The 22,473-nt window shown below is 42.0% G+C and overlaps 2 protein-coding genes across 5 annotated transcripts; both read left to right on the top strand.

The window, feature by feature from the left end:
- Nucleotides 1-613: 613 nt before the first annotated feature.
- vangl2 (VANGL planar cell polarity protein 2) lies at nt 614-5,474 on the top strand. The gene is made up of 7 exons (XM_019883858.1): nt 614-967; nt 1,239-1,362; nt 1,468-2,075; nt 2,454-2,587; nt 3,120-3,255; nt 3,545-3,794; nt 4,516-5,474. Exons 1-7 carry the CDS (start codon nt 897-899, stop codon nt 4,774-4,776), a joined length of 1,584 nt encoding a protein of 527 aa, XP_019739417.1. The 5' UTR covers nt 614-896; the 3' UTR covers nt 4,777-5,474.
- Nucleotides 5,475-8,664: 3,190 nt separating this feature from the next.
- Nucleotides 8,665-21,098, top strand: nectin4b (nectin cell adhesion molecule 4b). 4 transcript variants are annotated; one of them, XM_019883697.1, is made up of 11 exons: nt 8,665-8,987; nt 10,535-10,735; nt 11,286-11,453; nt 15,018-15,296; nt 15,994-16,111; nt 16,864-17,015; nt 17,868-18,051; nt 18,145-18,220; nt 18,398-18,457; nt 18,540-18,725; nt 19,096-21,098. In XM_019883697.1, exons 1-11 carry the CDS (start codon nt 8,933-8,935, stop codon nt 19,387-19,389), a joined length of 1,773 nt encoding a protein of 590 aa, XP_019739256.1. In that variant the 5' UTR covers nt 8,665-8,932; the 3' UTR covers nt 19,390-21,098. The 4 variants fall into 4 exon arrangements, with proteins under 4 accessions (XP_019739256.1, XP_019739257.1, XP_019739258.1 ...); XM_019883698.1 differs by having other exon boundaries at nt 18,540-18,719; XM_019883699.1 differs by having other exon boundaries at nt 17,883-18,051.
- The last annotated feature ends 1,375 nt before the right edge of the window (nt 21,099-22,473 follow it).

Here is a 22,473-nt window from a genome sequence, read left to right on the forward strand (position 1 = left end):
TCTCTCTCTCTCTCTCTCTCTCTCTCTCTCTCTCTCTCTCTCTCTCTCTCTCTCTCTCTCTCTCTCTCTCTCTATATATATATATATGCGTGTGTGTGTGTGTGTGTGCGTGTGCGCGCGCGCGCATACCTTATAATCCGATGCGCCTTATATATGGATCACTATTCAGATTTATTGGACGTAGAATGTTAAATATTCTGTAAACAGCTTTGTTACAGCTGCAGCGGTTGTGAAAGCGCGATAGAAATAAAGCTGTATTGTATTGTATTCTCTTTAGCGTAGCTCCATCTAGTGGCTGCTTAATGCAACCGCAGCCTGTATTGTAGCTTCTATTTTACGCGTCTTATAATGTGGTGCGGCCAAAATATAAAAACCGTGTTAAAATAATCCATGGAGGTTCGCAAGAATAACAAGCAGGAGGAGTGATTGCTTTAATCAAGTGGAGCTTAGATTGCGTTCCAACATGATCCCAACGCGAACTGATTTCTTTTAACTGTGGATTGTTTCGAGCCATCCTGCTTATTCCTGTTGGACAAAATGGCAGTTATCGTCACGTGATTTGATCGTTATCGGTTTGTCTTTCAGATCACGGCAGCCTCCGCTCTCCCCGCCTCGACTCTCCTACCCGCCATCCTCTCCTGCCCCTCTCCTCCTCTTCCTCTCCCCCCACCCGCTCCCCTCGCCCACCGACTTCTCCCACGGCCCCCTCCTCGGCCTCCAAGATAGATTCCCTCAGGAGCAAGGTTGACCTGCTCAAGCTGCCGCTGGCCCTCTCCACCAAGTCCATCTCCGAGCGCAAGAGCCAGCTGGGCGGCGTCGGCAAGCCGTGCGGCACGGGCGGAGGAGGAGGAGGAGGAAGCGGAGCTCGCAAAGCCCGCTCACCGCCCACCCGAGAAATGGACAACGAATCGCAGTACTCGGGTTACTCGTACAAGTCGTCCCACTCCCGAAGCTCACGCAAGCACAGGTAAGGGCCACGCCGCGCTTCATAAATGACTTTTTGGCCGTGTTATAATTTCTTACATCTTCCGTGATAAATATTGAAAAACAATGAATACAAAAAAAAATCTCTTCAAGCCCACCCATGTTGTGATGCCTTGCCTTTTTTCTGTGTTGGTGCAATGCATTGTGGGACTATCGACCATTTGTGTTCACTACTTTTCAAGATATATGGTGGGATACATTGAGCGCAATATGTGGGTGATAATTTATAACCATCACAAATTTATTATTGGCAGAGATCGGCGGGACCGACATCGCTCCAAAAGCAGAGACGGCAGCAGCCGCGGAGACAAGTCGGTGACGATTCAGACGCCCGGAGAGCCACTGCTCGATGCAGAATCCACTCGCGGAGACGACCGGGTCAGTGACAAAAAAACAAGTCTCTAGTTTTCATGTTGGCTACACATCGACATGTAAATATTGATGATTTAACTTCATTCACCGTCCGTTCTTCTTGTCTGGTAGGACGACAACTGGGGGGAGACCACCACCGTGGTCACGGGGACTTCAGAGCACAGTATCTCCAATGAGGACCTGACCCGAGTCACCAAGGACTTGGAGGAGTCAACGCCTCTGGAGTGCAAACGCTTCCTGGGCCCCGCATTGGGCGGCTGCCTGAGTTTCTTCGCGCTGGTGACGCCGCTGGCCTTCCTGGTGCTGCCGCAGGCGCTGTGGCGCGACTCCCTGGAGCCGTGCGGCACGCCCTGCGAGGGCCTCTACGTGTCGCTAGCATTCAAGCTGCTGGTGCTTCTCATTTCCTCGTGGGCACTCTTCCTACGGCCCCCGCGCGCCACCCTGCCGCGCTTCTTTGTCTTCCGCTGCCTGCTCATGGTGCTGGTCTTCCTCTTCGTGGCGTCCTACTGGCTCTTTTACGGCGTGCGCGTGCTCGAGCCTCGTGAGCGCGACTACCGGGGAATCGTGGAGTACGCCGCCTCCCTGGTGGACGCGCTGCTCTTCATCCAGTACCTCGCGCTGGTGCTGCTGGAGGTGCGCCACCTGCAGCCCGCTTTCTGCCTCAAAGTGGTGCGCAGCACGGACGGCGCCAGTCGCTTCTACAGCGTGGGCCACCTCAGGTCGGTGCCAAACCCAGCCATCCATTTTCTATAGTGCTTCTTGTCATTATCTTCTGGGCATTAGTGGTAGCGATCTGGATTGCTTTAGACCACATGAGTAGCCCGCCGGCCTGTTCTACAAATAGCATACCCGTGATACCAAGGGCACGATGATTTTCTATGAACGTTGTAGAAGTGATCTTTTGAAAAGGTAAGCGTTGCCAGAGAATGATAGAAATAAAGTATTGCGCATGTATTTGTTTCATGATTATCGCAAGGTCGTGACCATCATCCGTGTCCTCACATAAGTGAATATATTTAACCCCCACGCAGCCAGTAAAACCCTTACGAATGTACCCGACATAGAAAACAATTGAAGTTGTTCACCGTGTGTTCTAGTATCCAGCGGGCTGCCGTTTGGGTGTTGGATCACTACTACAATGACTTCCCCGTCTACAATCCCGCCCTGGTCAACCTGCCCAAATCCATCCTGTCCAAGAAGATGACAGGCTTCAAAGTTTACTCGCTGGACGGTAAATGTTGCCGCCTCTTTTCTTCCTGCCGTTGCGCAAAAGGCTCAGAGCTATCATAGAAAACTGGGCTTTGACTTTGAGACAGAATCCAGCGAAAGTTGATATATATCCAATGTATATGTAGTCTCGGGCTGCAGCGAACAATTATTTTAATAATTGATGAATTGGATTAAAAAAAAAAAAATTTTGTATACATTTTTAATTTCCATTTGTTGCTTCAAAAAAAGGGCATTATTTCAAATTGACAGTGCAGAAAACGGACAAAGATGTTATGGTTCAGTTACCTGTTTGGTTCGAAACATGTTGGAAAATAGGTGTGAGTGAGTGATGTTAAATAGTTTTGAAATTTGTCATATTGTAAAAGAAATAAATGTAACTTCAATCCCACCCCTAAGTAACCTTGTTTTAGTTGTGTGTCAAAAATATATTTTTTATATTATTCATCAAATATATTTATATATATGTTATTTATAATTCTACAAAAAAACAAAAAAAAAACATTGATGAAAAAAACTATTCTTGTCCTGCACAGAAAACCCTGCCAATAATTCGACGGGCCAATCCCGCGCGATGATCGCTGCCGCCGCCAGGAGGCGAGACAATTCCCACAACGAGTTTTACTACGAGGAGGCCGAGATGGACCGCAGGATCCGCAAACGCAAGGCCAGGTAGAGAGACACGACCACACACGGTCATCTTAGCCTCAGCTTCCATGTGCTCAGTCTAAGTCTGAAGTTCCACAACACTGTTGCCAATTGAAGTTTTGTTACTTATTGTGGAAGAAGGCTGAAGTCTTAAAGCACTGCGGACAATACCTCTGAAGTTTTGTGAAGTACTGTAGATTAAGCCTTTATTGGTTTTTTTTGGGGTTTTTTTTTTTTTGTTTTTGTTTTTTTATAATAATTTTGAGACTTACGACAAAACCAAACCAAACTACAATTCCGTGTCATGTTGCAGGCTGGTGGTGGCAGTCGAGGAGGCCTTCACGCATATCAAACGCCTCCATGAGGAGGAGGTGGCATTGACCTCGTCCCCCAAGCACCCCCGCGAGGTGATGGACCCCCGCGAGGCGGCGCAGGCCATTTTCGCCCCCATGGCGCGGGCCATGCAGAAATACCTGAGGACCACGCGGCAGCAGGCCTTCCACAGCATGGAGAGCATCCTTACGCATCTGCAGTTCTGCATCACGCACAACATGACGCCCAAGGTCAGAAAATGACTCCATTGCTGTCACCCTAACGAGACTTCTAATATATCGTGATATAGTGGATGAAATATGAATTCAAATACACGGTAACAGAAGAAGCGGGCGGCCCTGGTGGTCGATTGGTTAATGCGTCGGCCTCGCAGAGTTTGCATGTTCTCCCCGTGCCTGTGTGGGTTTTCTCCGGGTACTCCGATTTCCTCCCACATTCCAAAAACATGCACCGTAGGTTCACTATAAATTGAAGCTATTTATATCTGCAGTTCTGCATCACGCACAACATGACGCCCAAGGTCAGAAAATGACTCCATTGCTGTCACCCTAACGAGACTTCTAATATATCGTGATATAGTGGATGAAATATGAATTCAAATATACGGTAACAGAAGAAGCGGGCGGCCCTGGTGGTCGATTGGTTAATGCGTCGGCCTCGCAGAGTTTGCATGTTCTCCCCGTGCCTGTGTGGGTTTTCTCCGGGTACTCCGATTTCCTCCCACATTCCAAAAACATGCACCGTAGGTTCACTATAAATTGAAGCTATTTATAGTGAATGTAAATTTCATTTATCATTTTATTTATTTTTTTAAATAAACATGTCATTAAATTTATTTTGCTATGTTTATGTATTAGAAATTGTGGAAAAACATCAATTGTCATTCATGATCAGTTATGGGTTAAAATCCATTCTGTATTAAGTTAAATAAATGAATCGAACTTGTGCTAGGCCTTCCTGGAGCGTTACCTGACCCCGGGCCCTACCATGCAGTACCAGCAGCACAACGGCAGGGGGCGCCAGTGGACGCTGGTGAGCGAGGAGCCTGTGACGGCAGCCCTGCGCCAAGGCTTGGTCTTCTCCGTGCGCCGCCTCGACTTCTCCCTGGTGGTCACCGTCACGCCGCTGCCCTTCTTGCGCCTCAGCGAGGAGTTCGTGGACCCCAAGAGCCACAAGTTTGTCATGCGGCTCCAGTCAGAGACTTCCGTGTGAAGGCCACAAACAAAAAAAAGAAAAACAAAAAAACTCAAATCAGCTCCTGATGCCTTTGACTCGTCTTATCCGTGTTGTTGTTCCAACACACTGTTCAAAAGAAGAAAAAAAAACATTTTTTTGCAAAGGCGCCTTTTGTTGTTGAAACCACTGAACTCAGTTATCATGACGACAAAGTTGCGTCCTCTCATCTCAAAAACTGTGACTGCAACACGCCACCACTGTCCCCCCGCAGATGGTTCCTTACCGTTTTCAAACACCTTTTTAGTGTTTTTATACAAAGCACGATTTAGGCCCACACTGATTTTAAAAAAAAATCATTAACCTAAATACTAGCATTAGTCATTTTAAAAAAATGAGAACAACTAATTCACCAAACAAGACGATGCAAATGAAAAAAAATTTTTAGCAGCCACGTTGTTAGTTTTTATTGATATTTTGAAAGTAAATTAAAGATGACTTTGGCAATTATGTTATTAGGCTAACGAAATGATACTTATACTAAAAGATTTTTATATTTTTTTAAATCGGAAGCTTAAGAGAATGAAGTTACATTTTTATGGAGGAAGTAATTTGGGGGGTGCATTAGTCAAAACCCCTGCCAGCCCCCAAAAATATTTGACTAATATGAGACTAAAGTTGTATTTTAGGGCAAAAGAACTGTCGCCTCGATTAATTACCCTTGTCAAATGACCAACTTGATTTTTTTTTCTAAAAATAACGGTTCTTGCAAAAAAAAATTTAAAATTATCCACACATTGATTTCTTTTTATTGTTTTATAAAATTACTTCTCTGACTTGAAATTGAATCCATTCTTGGGGAAAGAAAATCAACCATTTTATTTTCATGGTTTACTTAGTTATTTTTCTCTCAATTAAGAAATTCACATTCTTGAAAACAAAAAATGCAACTCTTCTTGACAAGAAAGTGAGTTATTGAAAAAAACCTCTTTATTGAAAAATCACTTAAAAATAATGATTGATCTTGAAAAATACAACTGTTCTTGAAAGCCAGACATTAAAAAGTATACTTGATTCTTGAAAAAAAATCCAACATGACCGGTCTTGAAAAAAATCTGACTCAAAGTCAAATTAATGAAAAATGTGACGACTCTAGAAAAATGCAATCTTCTAAAAATATAACCTCATTCTTGAAAATGTATACTTAATTCTTGCAAAAGTCAGACTTTTTTGAAAAATGGAATTACAAAATATGGCTGCCTTCAAAGGGTTGCAACTTGTTTTTTTTTTTGGTACTACTGTTTTTCGGAGGTGGGCATTTAGCTTGATTCTCGTAGTACAATTATTTTCTTTCAGTGCATCCCTGATCTTCTTCGGTACTCACTCCAGAATGTAGCAACTTGTGTGCTCAAATGTCACTTTTCGGAAATATGAGAAGACTCGATTCGCACTCTTGTTTGTTCATGTTTGCGGTTAGCATTGATGTTTTCCTCTAACACACAAAAACAACACCATTAACACTTAAAAAAAAGCAACATTGTTCTTTTGCCTAAAGTCTGTATACAGTAGCTTTAACAACCGCTGACAACATAACATTTAGTTACTAAGTGCATTTCCTTGTCAACTGACACGATTGCGTTAAGCTAATTTATTTTTCTTTAAACATCTAAATGCAGATTTTTAATTTTTTTTTTTTTTTTTGTGGAGGGGACAAACCTATTACAGTCTCATCCCCCATGTTAATACCTTTGTTTTTGGGGGTGTTTTTTCACAGACTGCATATCAGCAAACCACGAACTGCCTTAAGTGGTCCGATGTGCAAATGTGTCTGGCACATTTCGAACAAAAACATTCAAACGGAAGGAACTCCTCGCCAGAGTTCTTTAGGGCTCCAAGACTTTACTTTTTTTTTTTTTTAAATAACTTTTTGTAAGGTGCCTAAGTTATGGTGCAATTTTTTTCCTGAATGTTTTTACAAGTGGCCTGTAAAAAAACAACACAACTAATGTCGATTTTTTGGGGGTCTTTGTATTTCCTGTTTTGTTGTTTTGTTTTGTTTTTTGATAACTTGTTAGCATTGTATAGCGTGTTGTTAGTATTTTTCAACATTAAACCCTCTTATTCCGTACATAAATTTGCCTAGCCTCATCACTGGGAGCTTTATTAGGTATCGTGATGAGATCTGCCTCCAAAATTGTGTCGTTATCGGTTTTTAAAAAAAAAAAGACGTCTTATGAGTATTTTTTTTTAAAAGTCTTCATTTTGGGGGAAAATTTTTAAGCTTTTTCAACAACTTTTTCTTTTAAAAAAAAATCTATAAAAATCCCAGATTTTTTTAGGATTGACTTTAGTATTGCATTTTTTCTCCGATGTGACTTTTTTTCCCTCCAAACATTACTTTCAACTATAAAAAAAAACACCTTATCCTCTTAAGACTTTTTCATAGAAAAATACATGGAAAAATACCTACAAAAATTATGTCTTAATTGTAAAAAGAAATTTACACCATACATATATAAATGTGTGTTAAGTGTATGTCTTGAAAGTGGTGAGTGGTTTTACTCTACTTTACTTGTATTTGTCACTGCTTAACATTGTTTTTCTGACACTTAAGCCAATAAATACCAATAGAAAATGCTACTAGGAGACAATATTGCTCTGCCAACGCCTTCACTTTCGCTCTCCAGTTTCTTCAAAGGGGTGAGTAGTTTTACTCATTTTAGTTCTATTCTCTAATGGCAGGTACTTTATCTAAATGTCTAAACGAGTGCGCAACTGGAGGATGTCTTAACGACTCAAGTCTAGTGATTATTGACTTCATTTCGTCTTTCCAGAATAACCCGACCTGTTGTTGCTTTTTCAGCTGCTTGTGAGCTGACTCGCCCTACACACGTGCACACGCACACAAACACACACATGTAATGTATGCATCTCTGGCTCTTAACAAGTAGTATAAATTACTTTACCGCAAACACCAAATGATATTCAGTAACAAAGTGTGTAGACTTCACAGTAAACTCAATAATACTCATGTAGAAGGAGCAGTACTCCAACTAGTGATAAACGGCCTGTATACATGTATATGAAGTATTCTTGAGCTTTTTCTTGTATTTCAAATGGATTTTATCTGTACACCGCCAATAGGTAACTCGTGTGTACTGTATTAATCAGTATCAGATTTATTGGCCAAGTACGTAAAACACACAAGGAATTTACTCTCCCAGTTAGAACACGTCCAGAGTAGTAGAAATAATACCACAGTGATTAGCAGTATTAATTCTATTTCTACTATTAAATTTAGTTTACTGTATTAATTGTAATAGAGGTAAAAGTGTCCACTGGACTGTTGGAAGCGCAGGCACCTACAACTATTGGAATGAGTAAAAATAAGAATGAGGTGGCAGTGTTGTTGTTGGCGGTACTGGAGATAGATAGAATAGTAACGTGTTGGTTTGTTTATTCCGATTAGCGAGAAACACAATCTTTGGAGGTTGCCCTACTTTTGTCGACGCAATTGCGAGTGGGCGTGGCCTAACCGCCACTCACTAGCAGCAAGTGCAGTGGGACCGAGAGACACACTTGCGCAAGACATCTGTGTGCCAGCAAGCTTTATGTAGTGCCTTTGTTAAACACAATCTTTGGAGGGCGTCCTACTTTTGTCGACACAAGTTGCGAGTGGGCGTGGCCTAACCGCCACTCACGAGCAGCAAGTGCAGTGGGACCGAGCGACACACTTGCGCAAGACATCTGTGTGCCAGCAAGCTTTATTTAGTGCCTTTGTCAAATAATTTAAAATTTGCATCACTTTTAGTTAAACAATTGCAAGAGAGAAACACAATCTTTGGAGGTTGCCCTACTTTTGTCGACGCAATTGCGAGTGGGCGTGGCCTAACCGCCACTCACTAGCAGCAAGTGCAGTGGGACCGAGAGACACACTTGCGCAAGACATCTGTGTGCCAGCAAGCTTTATGTAGTGCCTTTGTCAAATAATTTAAAATTTGCATCACTTTTAGTTAAACAATTGCAAGAGTACTTTTGATAAAAGTAATGTAGAAATTTTTTTAACTTGCGTGGAAGACGCAACTTACCTGCACGCGCGTGCATCAAGTAAATCTGTCAGTTTATGATTATTTAGTAGTCAACGGATATGTTTTTTAAGTATCTGGAATAAAGAGGCTTCATTTGTTGAAGAATAATGGAAATTGCTCAGCGAATTGCAAACTTTTCACCGCTGATTGTCTTCCTCTTCGGTGAGTAGCGTGTTGCCTTCAAATACTTGACAGTCGGTTAGTACTTTAAAAACCGATATAGTCCTATTACACTGATTAACGTTACTTTTGTTCTTCTAACCTTTTTCGGGGGATGGAGGTATTAAGGATAAAAATCTTATAAAAGATGGTAGTACCGACGGTTCTTATGAACTGTTGTGACAAATGTGGCAGGTATCGATAGGAATATTGAGGAAATGGGCGCCAATGCAAACATTTGGCTTTATAGTGACATAGCTGTCGACACACTGAGGCGTGGGACACAAACACGGACAAGTCAAACATATGTACTTTGAAATGGGGCTTTCTTTTTTTCCCCATTTTTTTTTAACCAAAGTGGTTACTGATTGATAAGGCTGCTGATTAATGATTACAGTGCTGATAAGGGTCAAACAGAAGCTCCGCGTGGGAAAAAAAAAAGATTAGATGACAACAGCTCAGACAAATACGAGCTTGCTTGAACGCACCATAGCTTTGTGGCCACACAGGCTTTTCCAGTTCTCTTTACACAACCTGGCCTCACGAAGATAATTATTTTTTTCAGAATTTGGCATTCTAACGAGCATTTGTATGACCATCTTATTTTTTTTAAATCACGGTTTGACTGAGATTGACGGAATTTGTTGCGGTTACATGACTGCCAAATGTGCAATCTGGATCAGATCTGAATTTGATGTATTGTTATATGTAGAATAATTCTGACAAGTGTCAAGTGATTGTGTATGAATGAAGTTGTCATTATTAAGGACGGTGTTTGACTAAGGTTGTCGGGATGCTTCACTTGCTCTAAGAATGTTCTGAACTCTTGTCTTCACACCAGTGTCTATCCATTATAATGCCGCATTACAATAATCTAAAGAGGAAGACAGGAAGTAATAAATAAAAAAAGCCCACGTCAACACTAAGATGTCTCAATTCCTTGGCGGAGGTAACGAACAGGGTGACCCGAGTTGGGCAACAAGTCAAAGAATGTCATACGGCCGCATTCTGTTCTGCTGGTTTCCCTCTTTCTTTTCTTCCTCGCCTGATAAAACAGGCGCAGCAGAATGTAACATGGGCACCCGAATGCGTATGGTTATCAACGCATCGACACAGTAACCCAAACAAACAAACAAACAAACACAAAAAACATGTTTTTTAATGCCAGTATTATCAAAATTACTGTAACACAAAAAACATGTTTTTTTAATGCCAGTATTATCAAAATTACTGTAACAAACACTGAGAAATTTAATTGTTGACTTTGTAGTTGGGCTACTGCCTCGTATTGACAAACATACAAATTTCGGAATAGAGCGTATTGGAATAAACTTGGGCAGTGAGCCACATCCTGCTTCACCACATGTCATTATCTGTTCGCGTGTGCATTTCATCAGTCAAAAGACACGCTAACCACAATGAACAATACAATTAAAAAAAGTGAAACCACTCCCCTTCTTCTTCTTCTTTTTTTTTTTTCTTTTTACTATAATCTGCACCGTGGAATACCACTGTAAGACTATTATTGATATTTTTCATTTCTGCACCAGCAGCGTGCACGCAGGGCGTCTTCATTGAGCCACTCCGGGCTGTCACATCGCAACGCTCGCTGGCCGAGAGTATCACCCGGCTGCCGTGTCGCTACCAGGGCAGCGTGGGCGAGAGGGTGGTGCAAGTGACCTGGTACAAGGAGCTGCGTGACGGCACCAAGGACCAGATCATCACTGCCCATTTTTCAGATGGGTACACAGGTAGGTAAAGCAAACTCATCAGCGTTACGGCTGACTCGTTTTTGTGTTTTTACTGTGTTGCGGTCAGTCACCAAAACGTTGCCACCATGTTCTGTCAATACGCATTGGCGTAAATTTGCACCAAAATGATCCTAGAAAGGCTGCTTGAAGCCAGAATAGCAGGCTTCCTTTGTCTCTTTCAGGGACAGCTCATGGAGACTTTTTTTGTGAGTCTACAAATGATAGATGTAGCAGTTAAAGTTCATGTTGCAAAGTGAAACTACTTTTGAAGGCTGAATTGAAAAACTGAAATTGGGGAAGAAAAAAAAAAAAAGATCTGAGTTTGGCCTAAATGTAAAATTTCCCCCAAACGATTCTAAAATGGCTGCTTCAAAACAAAATGGCCAACTTCCTTTGAGATTTCAGGCATGGCGTCTTGATGCTTTTTTTGTGGGTTTACTCTAATATACATGCCTACCGAATTTCATGTTGCTCACTGAAACTGTATTGGGTGGATTGATTTACTGTATAGATTACGATGATTAAAAAAATGTTCCTTCCTATCCGTCAGAATTCGGAAGCTACGCAAGTCGCATGAGGTTCGAGAGCGACAAGCCCACCTCTAACTCGGCACTACTCATCCCCAACACGGAAGAGTCTGACGATGGCACGTACACCTGCCACATTTCCACATTCCCCAACGGAAACTTCGAGAGGCGTATCAAGCTCACCGTGTGGGGTACGTTTTGAATTTGACTTTTTGTTTTTGCTCCACACACAATGCGCTTGTCACACGCTGAAGCGATGGGGGCTTTACAAATGGTTGCTGACTATTCAGGCCCACTTGATCTGCTGCCTAAATGGGTTGCGGTAGATAAAAGAAATACAAGCAAGCAGCCAGAAAGTATGTCAAATTCAGCAAAGACCAGTTTTCAACTCAAATATAACCAAAATAAATGTAGAATAATTATGTGTGATTAGATTGAATTTAAATCATAAAATCAAAGCATTAAAAAACTGAAAAGACAATAAAAATACCAAAATATGCTCTAAAACAATTAGAATACAATAAAAAAATAAAATAAATTATTTACAGTATCATAAAACCGAAATCATACAAAAAATAACAAATGAAAACTGCAATTTCCAATAAAATTAAAATAAATCATTATGAAAATGATCCAATTTAAAAAAAAAACTTCATGAAATAATACAATTCGTCAAATTGTATTTTATGTACAGCATTTAGCGATAGCGTCTGTTTTTTTCCCCAAGTCCTCTTCAATCAATTTGAGTTATTTTTTGACACGATTATTCTTTGACCCAGAGACTTCCCCTCAGCTGTCAATCAACGGTAGCAGGCAGTGCCTTGTGGTGTCACTTTTTGTGTTGAGTTTCTGTTGAATCGGGTTCTGCTGTCTTGAGCGCTATTTTCTGTCCGTGCCGATGGGCTTGATTTGTTGTTCTTGCTCACTTCCTGTTTGATGCAGATAGTTTTGTGATTTGTGTGTGAATCACCGTCACGTCGAACCGGTCAGTACTGGGGAGTCACAACACAAAAATGTGTTTGTCGAAAGTAATGCAAATCTGACCGGGTGACCTTTTGCTTCTTGTCATTGTGCAGACGTGCACAGATAGACACTTAGTGGTGCACCCTTTTTGCTCTGGATGAGAACTTTTATTCTTCGTTGATCAATATTTGAAAATAAAAATGACCCTCGCTGTCAGTAAGAGAAGTAAGTATTTTGCAGCATTTGTGTGAGTTCTTCTGAGCCTTATTCCTCCTCCTCTTCCATTTACAGTGGCTGAGCAAAGTAAGTAATATGGTCCAAATTGAACAACGCCATTAAATATTATAGCAGTGGTCCCCAACGCCCGGGCCGCGGCCCGGCACTGGTCCGTGGGTCATTTGGTACCGAGCCGCACAGAAAGAATAAATAAATTACTTCCGTTTTATTTATTTCGGAATCTGGCATGTTTTATTTTGAAAAATTACCGGATCTTTTGTAACATCCGTCTACAATATGTCACTCTTGACGCAATTTTCGGTCACGTGACGGGTTACCACTAAAATCAAACCCAGGAGCTTGTAAACAGAGTAAAAAACAAACGTCTTTGGGAAGGGGGAACGGGGGAACCAGTCAAGAGACAGAAAAGGATCCTACCACCTTCAAGAAAAATAAGCTTACACTTAATAGACAGTATCAGGAGTCCGACTTAAAATATGGATTTATCACAACGGGAGATTCCCACACACCAAGCCCACTCTGCATAACATGCGGGGATGGTGGGTCGTAGTTTTCATTCACTTTGTATTTGCGGTATAACTTATTTTGAAGGCACGTTTAAAAGTTACCACAGCCACCAGTGTTGCGCCCAGAAAGGACGTTCCTCGTGTCATGATTCGGGTTTATTACTATCTTTCGAAAATACCACAGCTTTCATGCAGTTCATATCATATTATTTTGTTGTATTTATCCGTCATACCTTAAAGGCCGGTCCCTGAAAATATTGTCTGATTTATACCGCTCTGTGTGGCTAAAAAAGGTTGGGGACCGCTGCATTATAGCACCGCTAAAAACATCCAGTCGCGACTGGCTCGCTGTCTCCTAAACATGCAAAACATGGGCGTTTTAGGAACGACAACGGAAAATGCTCACCTTTTCGTATGAAGAGCACCCATATTAATAATCACTGCAATTTGCAATTGTTTCTAATTAACCTCCACCTTCACTAATGATGCAAGTTGGTGGAAAAAAACAGACCCAACGCACGATGCAGTCACCACATTGTTTCACTGTAGGTGTGCTCTTCTTTTTCGGTGATGGGTGGCGTGCTTTCTGCCAAACTGCCTTTTGGAATTGTGGCCAAAACTGTCAACCGTGGTTTCATTGCACGATAACACGTTTTCCCGCGTGTTACCGTCTTCCAGCCTCCCGCATAGCCCAGAAATATGCAGAGGACTGGAGATTGTTGTCACGTGTCCTTGTCAGAAATTCTTGCATGTCCTTCTGTGTTGCTGCCAGCTTCAATGCAGCTTCCCTGACCAGTTTTCTATTTGTGTGTCAGCAAGCCTCTTACAACATCTGGACTTTATTTTTCCTTAATCAGAGGCGCTTTAAACGGTGGCGGCATTATTTTTATTCCCCCCAACCCCACAAACAATTGAGTTGATGCGGAAAGTTTAAAAATTATTTTTCTTGGGCCCATTTGTTTTAAATATCACAAAAATCTGGCATTTAAAAAGGCACGTGTTGACTTTTTAGAGACACTGTAGCTTGCTTTCACTTCCCGCTGTAACTAATTTTGTCACTGAATGTGAGTTAAATACATCCTACTTATTTTCTAACTTTATGAATAACTTAAGATTTTTTTTTTTCTTTTTTTTTTGGTGGATTTGATCACCTGCCCTCCAAAATGTATGTCCACATGCTTGTCATCATGCATCTATCATGTATGTTTAGCATGCATTTTTTTAAAGCACAATGAAAACTTGTCTGACACTCAAAGACAGATTAATTTGTTGTTCATGTTGTTGCTGCCTTGACAGGGGAAACAAAACAACAAACACAGCAAAATATTGACTAAGCTCCCTCGTGACCGAAGTAATTACAGCCACTTATAGTCAGGCACAATTAGTTTCAATTATAGCATAAACATGATGTTGCAATAGCAGCTCAACTATCGGCTGTATTAAACTCAGGAATGGCCAACAAAGTTCATAAATAAAAGAATGTCTTAAGTTATCAATGGGGACTTAAAGCTGTCACACCATTTGTGTTCCTATTGAGTCTTGAAGTGCATTAAAAATCAACACACACAGGCCTCCAAATATTTACATCTGTTTCATTTACAATTAAATACAATAACAGCAATATAGATCTTGGAAAAAAAAAGAGATGAATTAAATTGCTGGTGCAAAAACAAGAAAAAAAATAAGTGATTTGTTTTTTTTACACGATTTATACATCAAATTGTATAATATTCAGTAACTAATATATTAACATGTGTAAAACGTTATGCTTGAAATGTTACATTTTATTTTTGGTTTTTAGTAATATTTATATATATTTTTCTTCATATTATTTTATTGTAAAAATGTGGCATTTTCTGTTTTTTTTTGAGTTTTTTTTTTCAATTAAATTGAATTTTTATTTGTATCTTAGTAGCTCATGAAATATTCACAAATTCATTCCGATTTCCTCATTCGCGTAAACAATACATTCACCAAAGCACGTAGCAAACCACACACGCAATCTGAAGCCACTTCACTTTTGGAACCACAATGTTTCTTTCCATCCAGTGCTTCCCATCGCCTCGCTGGAACCGTTGGTGCTGGTGGAGGGCCAGTCGTTCCGTGTGGCCGCTTCATGTCGCGCCGTGGGCCGCCCGCTGCCCACCCTCTCCTGGGACACCACCGTGCCCGGTCAGACCCACAACCGCACCAACGAGGGAGGCTCTGTCTCCAGCTATTACTCGCTGCACCCGCTGCGTAGCATGAATGGCAAGAACCTGGACTGTCTGGTGCGCCACCCTGGCCTGGAGCACCCACGGAGGATCACGAATAAACTGGTGGTGCACTGTAAGTCAATCTGCGGTGCCAAATACATTGTAGCAATCCCAAATAAATACGCCCCCTTGTGGCTTTGAGCAGCATTGGGAGCAATCCATGCTTGTTACCCACTGCTGTCTAAAGGCATTAATAGACTTCATATAGCTTCAGGGAACTCTTGTATTGCATTTATTACAAGCAAGTGATTCATTATAAATGTTTTCAAAAATTGTGAACCGACTGGCAGGCTCTGAGTTCTCGAAGCATTTTTGTGCGATTACTTGTTGTTGGGCGGAGTTCGAGGACAAAATTGTTTTGCGGCTCATCCCCATTGCTGTCTAAAGAAGAAGGTTGAAAGTCAGGTGTGGGTAGTTGTGCCACATCCACACTACGGATAAACTCGAGTTTGCATTATTCCGCTCATTACAATAAAATTTAGAAAAAAATAACAGTTTGAAAATCCTTTGGATTCCATTCTGTTTTGCTGTCTAAACGACATTAGGTCAGCTACGGGTGGGTGACTCTACCTGTTAAAAGACTTCCTCCGACTGGCTACGCTTTAGTGCCAGCTTGCCCATATTGGGAAGTGGTTGCTGAGCAGCCTCCCAGAAGTACTACCGATGCTTTATTGTTGTTGGCACTCTGAAATCACTCCGCCAACCTCTCTCCTATTGGATGCATCGTTTTATTTAAATTGTATACTAAAAATGATATGGTATCTGTACAGATCCCCCGGACGCCACCATCTCCGTCACAACGGATGACTGGTTTGCAGGTCTGGAGGAGGCGGCACTCACTTGTGACTTCACCGGGTTTCCCGTACCTGAAAACATCACCTGGACATGGTAGGACACGCACGCATACACACTCACGCCGTAGTAACCCACGCTTAATAGGAATGTGTCATCATCCTCGGATAACACGCAACGGCAGTTAGGAAAAGACAAGAGGGCCTTTTTTGTCCTCACAAGCAGGAGATAAGCGCTAAGCACTTAATCATTGCGTTGCTCTTTAACGAGCACTGTCAACATGCTCAAACAACACATGTTCACACACAAAAAAAAAAAAAAGTAGCAGGGACTGTCAGCAACATTGTGTGTTGCAAAAATGGTATCCATGAACCGAAGCCTTTCCTCCAACTGTCTCTCAGCAGGTTAGGTGGGAATTTAGCCACATGAAACGTGAGCCAGCTCCATTTTGGGCTTGGGTGGGGATGTTGGCAGGGAGGGAAGGGGACTATTAAGTGATATTCGTGGTGAAACTTGGGGCAACCCGATCCAACCGTCTCCATTGTGGGTCCTTTCATCAGACTAAGTAGACATTTACAGGGAATTGGCTATGGTTTTATGGTTCAGGTTCATGCACTTTGGCGGTTTCACTCGAGCCATACAACAAAGAAATATAAACCTCCCCAAAATGAGCTTGTGTTGCTGAAATAATAATATCAGAGTTGGGAGTGACAGCATTGAGGAGAAGCAGAATAGCCGGACGAATAATGACACTGTCATGACCATACAGGATGGCGATGCTTTAACGGAAACCGTCAACACATTAGATAGGAGGAATACATGCCGACTGACTTCTATGGCGTGCGCAGGAAGGGCGGGGCTCTGCCAGATGGAGTCACGGCGTCGGGAGGACGTGTGACGTTCGGTCGAGCCCTGCATCTGGACGACAGTGGCTTGTACCAGTGTGTCGTCGGCAATGGCGTGGGCGTTGCCAAAGCCGACTACTTGATGACTGTGACTGGTGAGTGTCTTTGCTTTTTTTTTTCTTCTTCTTTTCCCAAATTGAATGAAAATAAGCACTCCAAAGAATTATTGGAAGCGAACTGCTGCTTATTGTTGTGCTGCGACTCTGCCTCCCCCTTGTGGTGAATCTTACTAACAGCATTTGGCTGAGGCTTTGGTATGCTGTTGTTTCAGAAAGATGCCTTTAAATGTTTTATTTGGTTTGTTGTTTTTTTTCATGACGATTATAAGTCCCTGAACCTGTTTTTATATTGCACAACTGTTGTCAAATGTTCTGCCATTGGTTGTCAGACGTGAGGGCTTGTATTCACAATCTTGAAATGCGAAATCATAAAAAAAAAAAAAAAAAAAAAAAAATCAAGGGTTTTTGTTACATTTTTATTTAAATCTATTAATTAGAATTTTTGTTTTGTTTATTTCAGTACAATACTTATTACATACCCAATTTAAATTAATCTCTTCTTTTTTTATTTATAATTTTATCTGTGGTTTTATTGTTTTTGTTCTTGATTGTAAAGTGTCCTTGAGTGTTTTGAAAGGCGCTTGTAAATAAAATGTATTATTATTGTTATTATTTTTAATATTATTAATTAGTTGTTTCAAACGATTTAAAATCCTAATATTTCTGGGAAAGAAAATCGGAAATATTTTTATTATATTTGTTTATTTAATATTTTATATATGAAATATATTTTAAAATATTTTGGGGTTATCGACATAAAGGCAGGAAAAATATGTCAATCTAATATTGAAACCAATACCTACCCGAAACGAGCCTTGTCATCTAATAGCTGCAGTAGTTTAGTAGAAGCGTGCGTTGTTCCCACGTGAACGAGTCACCGTGTGTTAGCGTCTTTCCTTGCAGAGAAATCTCAGCGCAAGGAGACCGTGGCATCCGACTCGTCCATCCTCGTCATCATCATCGGCGTCTCGGCCGCCGCCGCCGTCCTCCTCATGGCCGTCGTGGTCCTGCTGCTTCTGCGTCACCACCGGCGCCGCAACAAAAAGCTCGTGAGGCAGCTCAGCGTCAAAACGTGAGCCACACGGCAAGTCCGAAATTGAACAAACATGTTGAAAGCTTTTGTTGTAAACTTGCTGCTGCTGCCGTCGTCGTTGTTTCTTCTCAGGGAGGAAGTCAACAATTTGTCCCGGCAGGCTTCCTTTCGGAGGCTCAACTCTGTCGGCTCGGATCCACGAGCGCAGGTACACACACGCCCACGTGGGGGCGCTATTTGCGTTCTGGCGACATGTCTGCGTCACTAGCATCGAAGGGAAAAATAATTAGAACACACACACACATATCATAGTGAGATAGTGTGAGAGAGAGAGATTTTTTTTTGTCGTCCCAAAATGTTAATCCATGCCATTGTTTGTTCCCAGTCTGAAGATTACGCTTTGCTTCGATCAGACAGCCGCATGAAAACCAGCCAAGTGTCCCTGGTGAGTCTTCCCCACCCTCCAACCTCCTCCATTTTGACTCCTAATAATACTAATAATGGTTTATATGTCCTCTGCACTGCAGGAGCGACCCATCTACAAAGGGAGCCAGTCCACTCTGGGCGGCAGGTGGGCACCCCAGGGGAGCTTGGAGGCGGAGGGCCTCCCCGCCGTCTGGCACAATGAAGGCGACAATGCCAGGGTGGAGAAGGACGACCCCAGGAGGAGGGCCAATTCATACCAGAAGAGCAGCAACATGTCGCTGGTACTGGTCAGCATCTATCAAAAAACATTCTCACTTCAATGATAGTTTTTTTTTTTTCCCCCATTGGATTGAAATAAAATGACATAAAAAAAAACCTTTTCTTTTTACATTATAAATGGTCTTTTAATGGCCGACACAGTGGGTTTGCATGTCCGTCTCACAGTGCAGATGTGCAGGGTAAGAATTCACATGTAACAATTTTAAATAAGTCATGTCCAAAATATTTAAAATAATTTTAAATAATTCATAATGAGTAATATTTTTTTAAGGTTTTATTTCTCTTTTGTATTAAATTAAATTGATTCGATATGTTACCGGCATATATCGTAATGTATATGTATGTATCTATTAAATATTGTTGTGTGTATACTTGCAGGATTCTGGTCTTCCATCGTCTCTGCTCCCTTTGAAAAACCAGTCAGACGACGCAGTGGGAACGAGAGACCCTTCGGACGTCTGCGAAATCTCCGTGCCCACGCCGGAAGAGAACTGGGGTCCGCCGACCCTGACGGCACCCGCTGCCGGCGGGCCGGAGTGCGAGGAGGACGCCGTGGACTCGTACCAACTCTCCCGAGCGCTCACCAATCACTTCTACTACAGTAACGGCACCCTCCGGCCACGGCCGCAAACCAACGGCATCTTGTTGCACCCCCACGGTCAGCTCATATAGTGCCATAGTCTCCCATGTGCGCAAGTCATCTAGAGTGTGCAGCGGCGCGCATTCTCCGGTCAAGTTAAACCATTCATATACGTAACCCTGATACCAGGTAGGCACTGCGGGTGGAACAACCGTGGGTGTTTTCAAATCTGGCCGCGCATTCTCTCATGGTCTTGAAGCACTTTTTACTCTTCTACACTCCAGAGACTGTGAAACATGATCTCGCACATTGAGATTCAGCCAGCTGACTCGTGTCACATTATGCCAATGGCCGACGGTCAAAATGCAGTATTAGCAGATTAATTGGTGAAAAAAAAAATATCGGCAACGGTGGACTCGTTCACTTGCTTTTCAGCTTTAAACGATGCCGCAGCGGCTCCCCGAGTTTATGTTTTCGAAGAGCCACTCGATATTACAACAGCTGCAGTCGTCGTATATGGCGCAATGGGGAGGAGTTCGATTCAGAATCGTTTTGTTTCCCGGTTGATCGACGGCGCTCGTAAAATGCATTGAAGTGACTCTCCCGTGGTCTCTGGTTGCAGCCCAGTTGCGGGACACCGCTGATAATCAACGGCCGGCGCACTCCCCAAACGCGTTCAGTCATAACTACAGTATTCTAATTAATCACTTCTACTGGAAATACTTCTCACAGCATAGAAAAAATAAAATAAGATCACACGCTCCCTCTAAGTAGCGTTAGACGAGCACGCATGTCATACTGTCATACAGGTATAACATATATCCACTGTGGAAGTTAATTTTAGATTTAAAGTGTTATATTTTTTTCCTATGTGGATTTCTGTGGCATTCACGTCCTGTCATCTTACAGCAGAGTGACACCTCTTTGTCGGCTGCGCGCAATATCACCAGAAGTCATTCCAGAGTAGTATACAAGCCAGGCATGTTAAGAAAAAAAAAAAAGGACTTACACACGAATGGGAGAATATGGCCCATATAGCCTCGATAATTACGTGCCTTTTTTTTTATACACACAAACGGTGAAGGCAGGATATTTCCAAAGATCCAAGAACTAAAGAAATTGCTGCCTCGGAGCCATTACAGACGATTCACTATTTCCACCATGGGGAAACTGTACACCCTGGAACTAGAAACTATGGGAGGACCATTCTGTGTTTGGAGCTTCGTGTCCACATTTAAATCAAGTGCATTTTATAGGGGACCGAAACAAGAGTCTGCGAAGTGGACTGCGACGTTCCAAAGCTTTTGGAATCTTTTTGAAAATTGCCACATCAGAGCTGGAACAGAAGAGCCAGCCAGCATTTCGACCATCGGAACTATTCTGTAGTTCCAGGCCAGAAAACGGGCCTTGTTAAGTGTGGTCGCAAGAAAACTGATGTCGCAGAAAAACTGCCACTTTCACGATGGGGAAATGAGGAACTTTTGGAGGACATTTGTGTGTTTGCGTTGCAAATGCTAGTGCCTAAATTTTGTTCTAGAATCATTCATCAGAGCCCCAAAAAGATGCAGGTAAGCCCTTCGGGGAATATATCTCTCGGGAACCTTTTCGTTCAGGGACCTGAAATGATTGAGAACTTCAGATTCTTAGAACTCGGTGTGATGTATAAAATAGTTGTGGTGCGTGACAATCGCTTTCAACACAAGAGGAAGAGAAAAGTGAGCGACGGGGGTTCAACAGAAAACCGTTTAGCAAATTTGCAGAATGACTTTAAAATCCCAGTACACATCCAAATCTTACATTTTTTTTAAATTAGTAATAGCTGATTTTACTGTTTGCATCAGTCACGATCAGGATTGACACCAGTTTCTGAGCCGCATGATGTGCAGATGGTGGGACGGTCAAATGGGCCAAACCTGTTTTATTGCAGTGTTGAGTCGTGAGTGAAAGTATGTGTTACGCTACTTGTTGCGTTCAATCACAATTGGAATCATGTAACTTGTGAATGTTTTTATTCATTTAAGCGCAGCATCGATTTGAAATCACTCTTGTATTGTAAAATTCTGTCTGTAGATAAAACTTTTTTTTTTTTCCAGGGAATGTTTGACTATAAATGCTTAAACTTTGCTCAGCGAACCACTCTGATTTCAGAAGCCATGTGCAAAAAGACAGAGCAAGTCTACTATCTTGGTTTCAAAAAGCCATTTTAAGCGCTGATTATCTTTTTCGGACGATCGCAGGCAAATTCTTAAGAGACTTTTACCGACTGCTACTAAATTTGAACCGCGTGGACTGGACAGGTTTGGTACACTTGTTTTTTTTTTTTCATTTGGGTGCAGCGCTGCGGCAAACTTTGCCACCTCGCCACCAAAACACACCCAAAGTGTACATTTTAGGGTAATAATTTGTTACCATTTATAATTTGCAGGAATCCTTCAAAAACTGTAAACACCGGTATCTCAAACTAACCATTCCAGTTGAAATGAATGAATATGCTACTAATCCGTTACAACCCCCCAAATCAACACTATTTTTTATGTTTTTTAATATAGAAAAACAGCATTGCATCATAAAATATAAATAAGAAGAAATTGCTTTCATGAAATGTAATTAGGTTGAAAGCCCCACACACACACACACACACACACACACACACACACACACACACACACACACACACACACTTCATTACATGAATGTATTGTGTGTTTAAATGGCCTGTCCGAGTCAGTGCTGTCTTTCTCACCACAAGCATCATCTCTTGTGACAAGTCGCCTTTCTTAAGCACCGTTTACATTCCAAAAAGCTGTCCTGCAGCGTTCTCTTTTGGGCAGAAGCAGTGACTGATGGGTGAGCTGCATTTCCGCGGGTGTAAGAACAGAATTCTGTTAAAAGTCTCAATAGACCAAGCCGACGCTGGCCAAGTGGGGCTTGCGCCCTTGGCGGGCAGTTTTCGTTTGATTCAACATGTTAAATCGACACTGGTTGTCGGAAGGTAACAAAGCAAACAAACAGCGATGTAGAATGCAGCCGGAGAAAGCATGTGCAGGAGTTGCTTATTTTGCACGATATTTACATTGCCTCGCACACATATTGACAACCAATTCAGAAGCATTAGTCAGTAGAAGCCGCCGTGCTAGTACAGCTTGCAGACTGGAAGTTTCGGTTACTTTTTTGGA

The sequence above is a fragment of the Hippocampus comes genome, unplaced genomic scaffold (assembly GCF_001891065.2).
Source record: "Hippocampus comes isolate QL1 unplaced genomic scaffold, H_comes_QL1_v1.1 scaffold159, whole genome shotgun sequence".
NCBI lineage: Eukaryota > Metazoa > Chordata > Actinopteri > Syngnathiformes > Syngnathidae > Hippocampus > Hippocampus comes.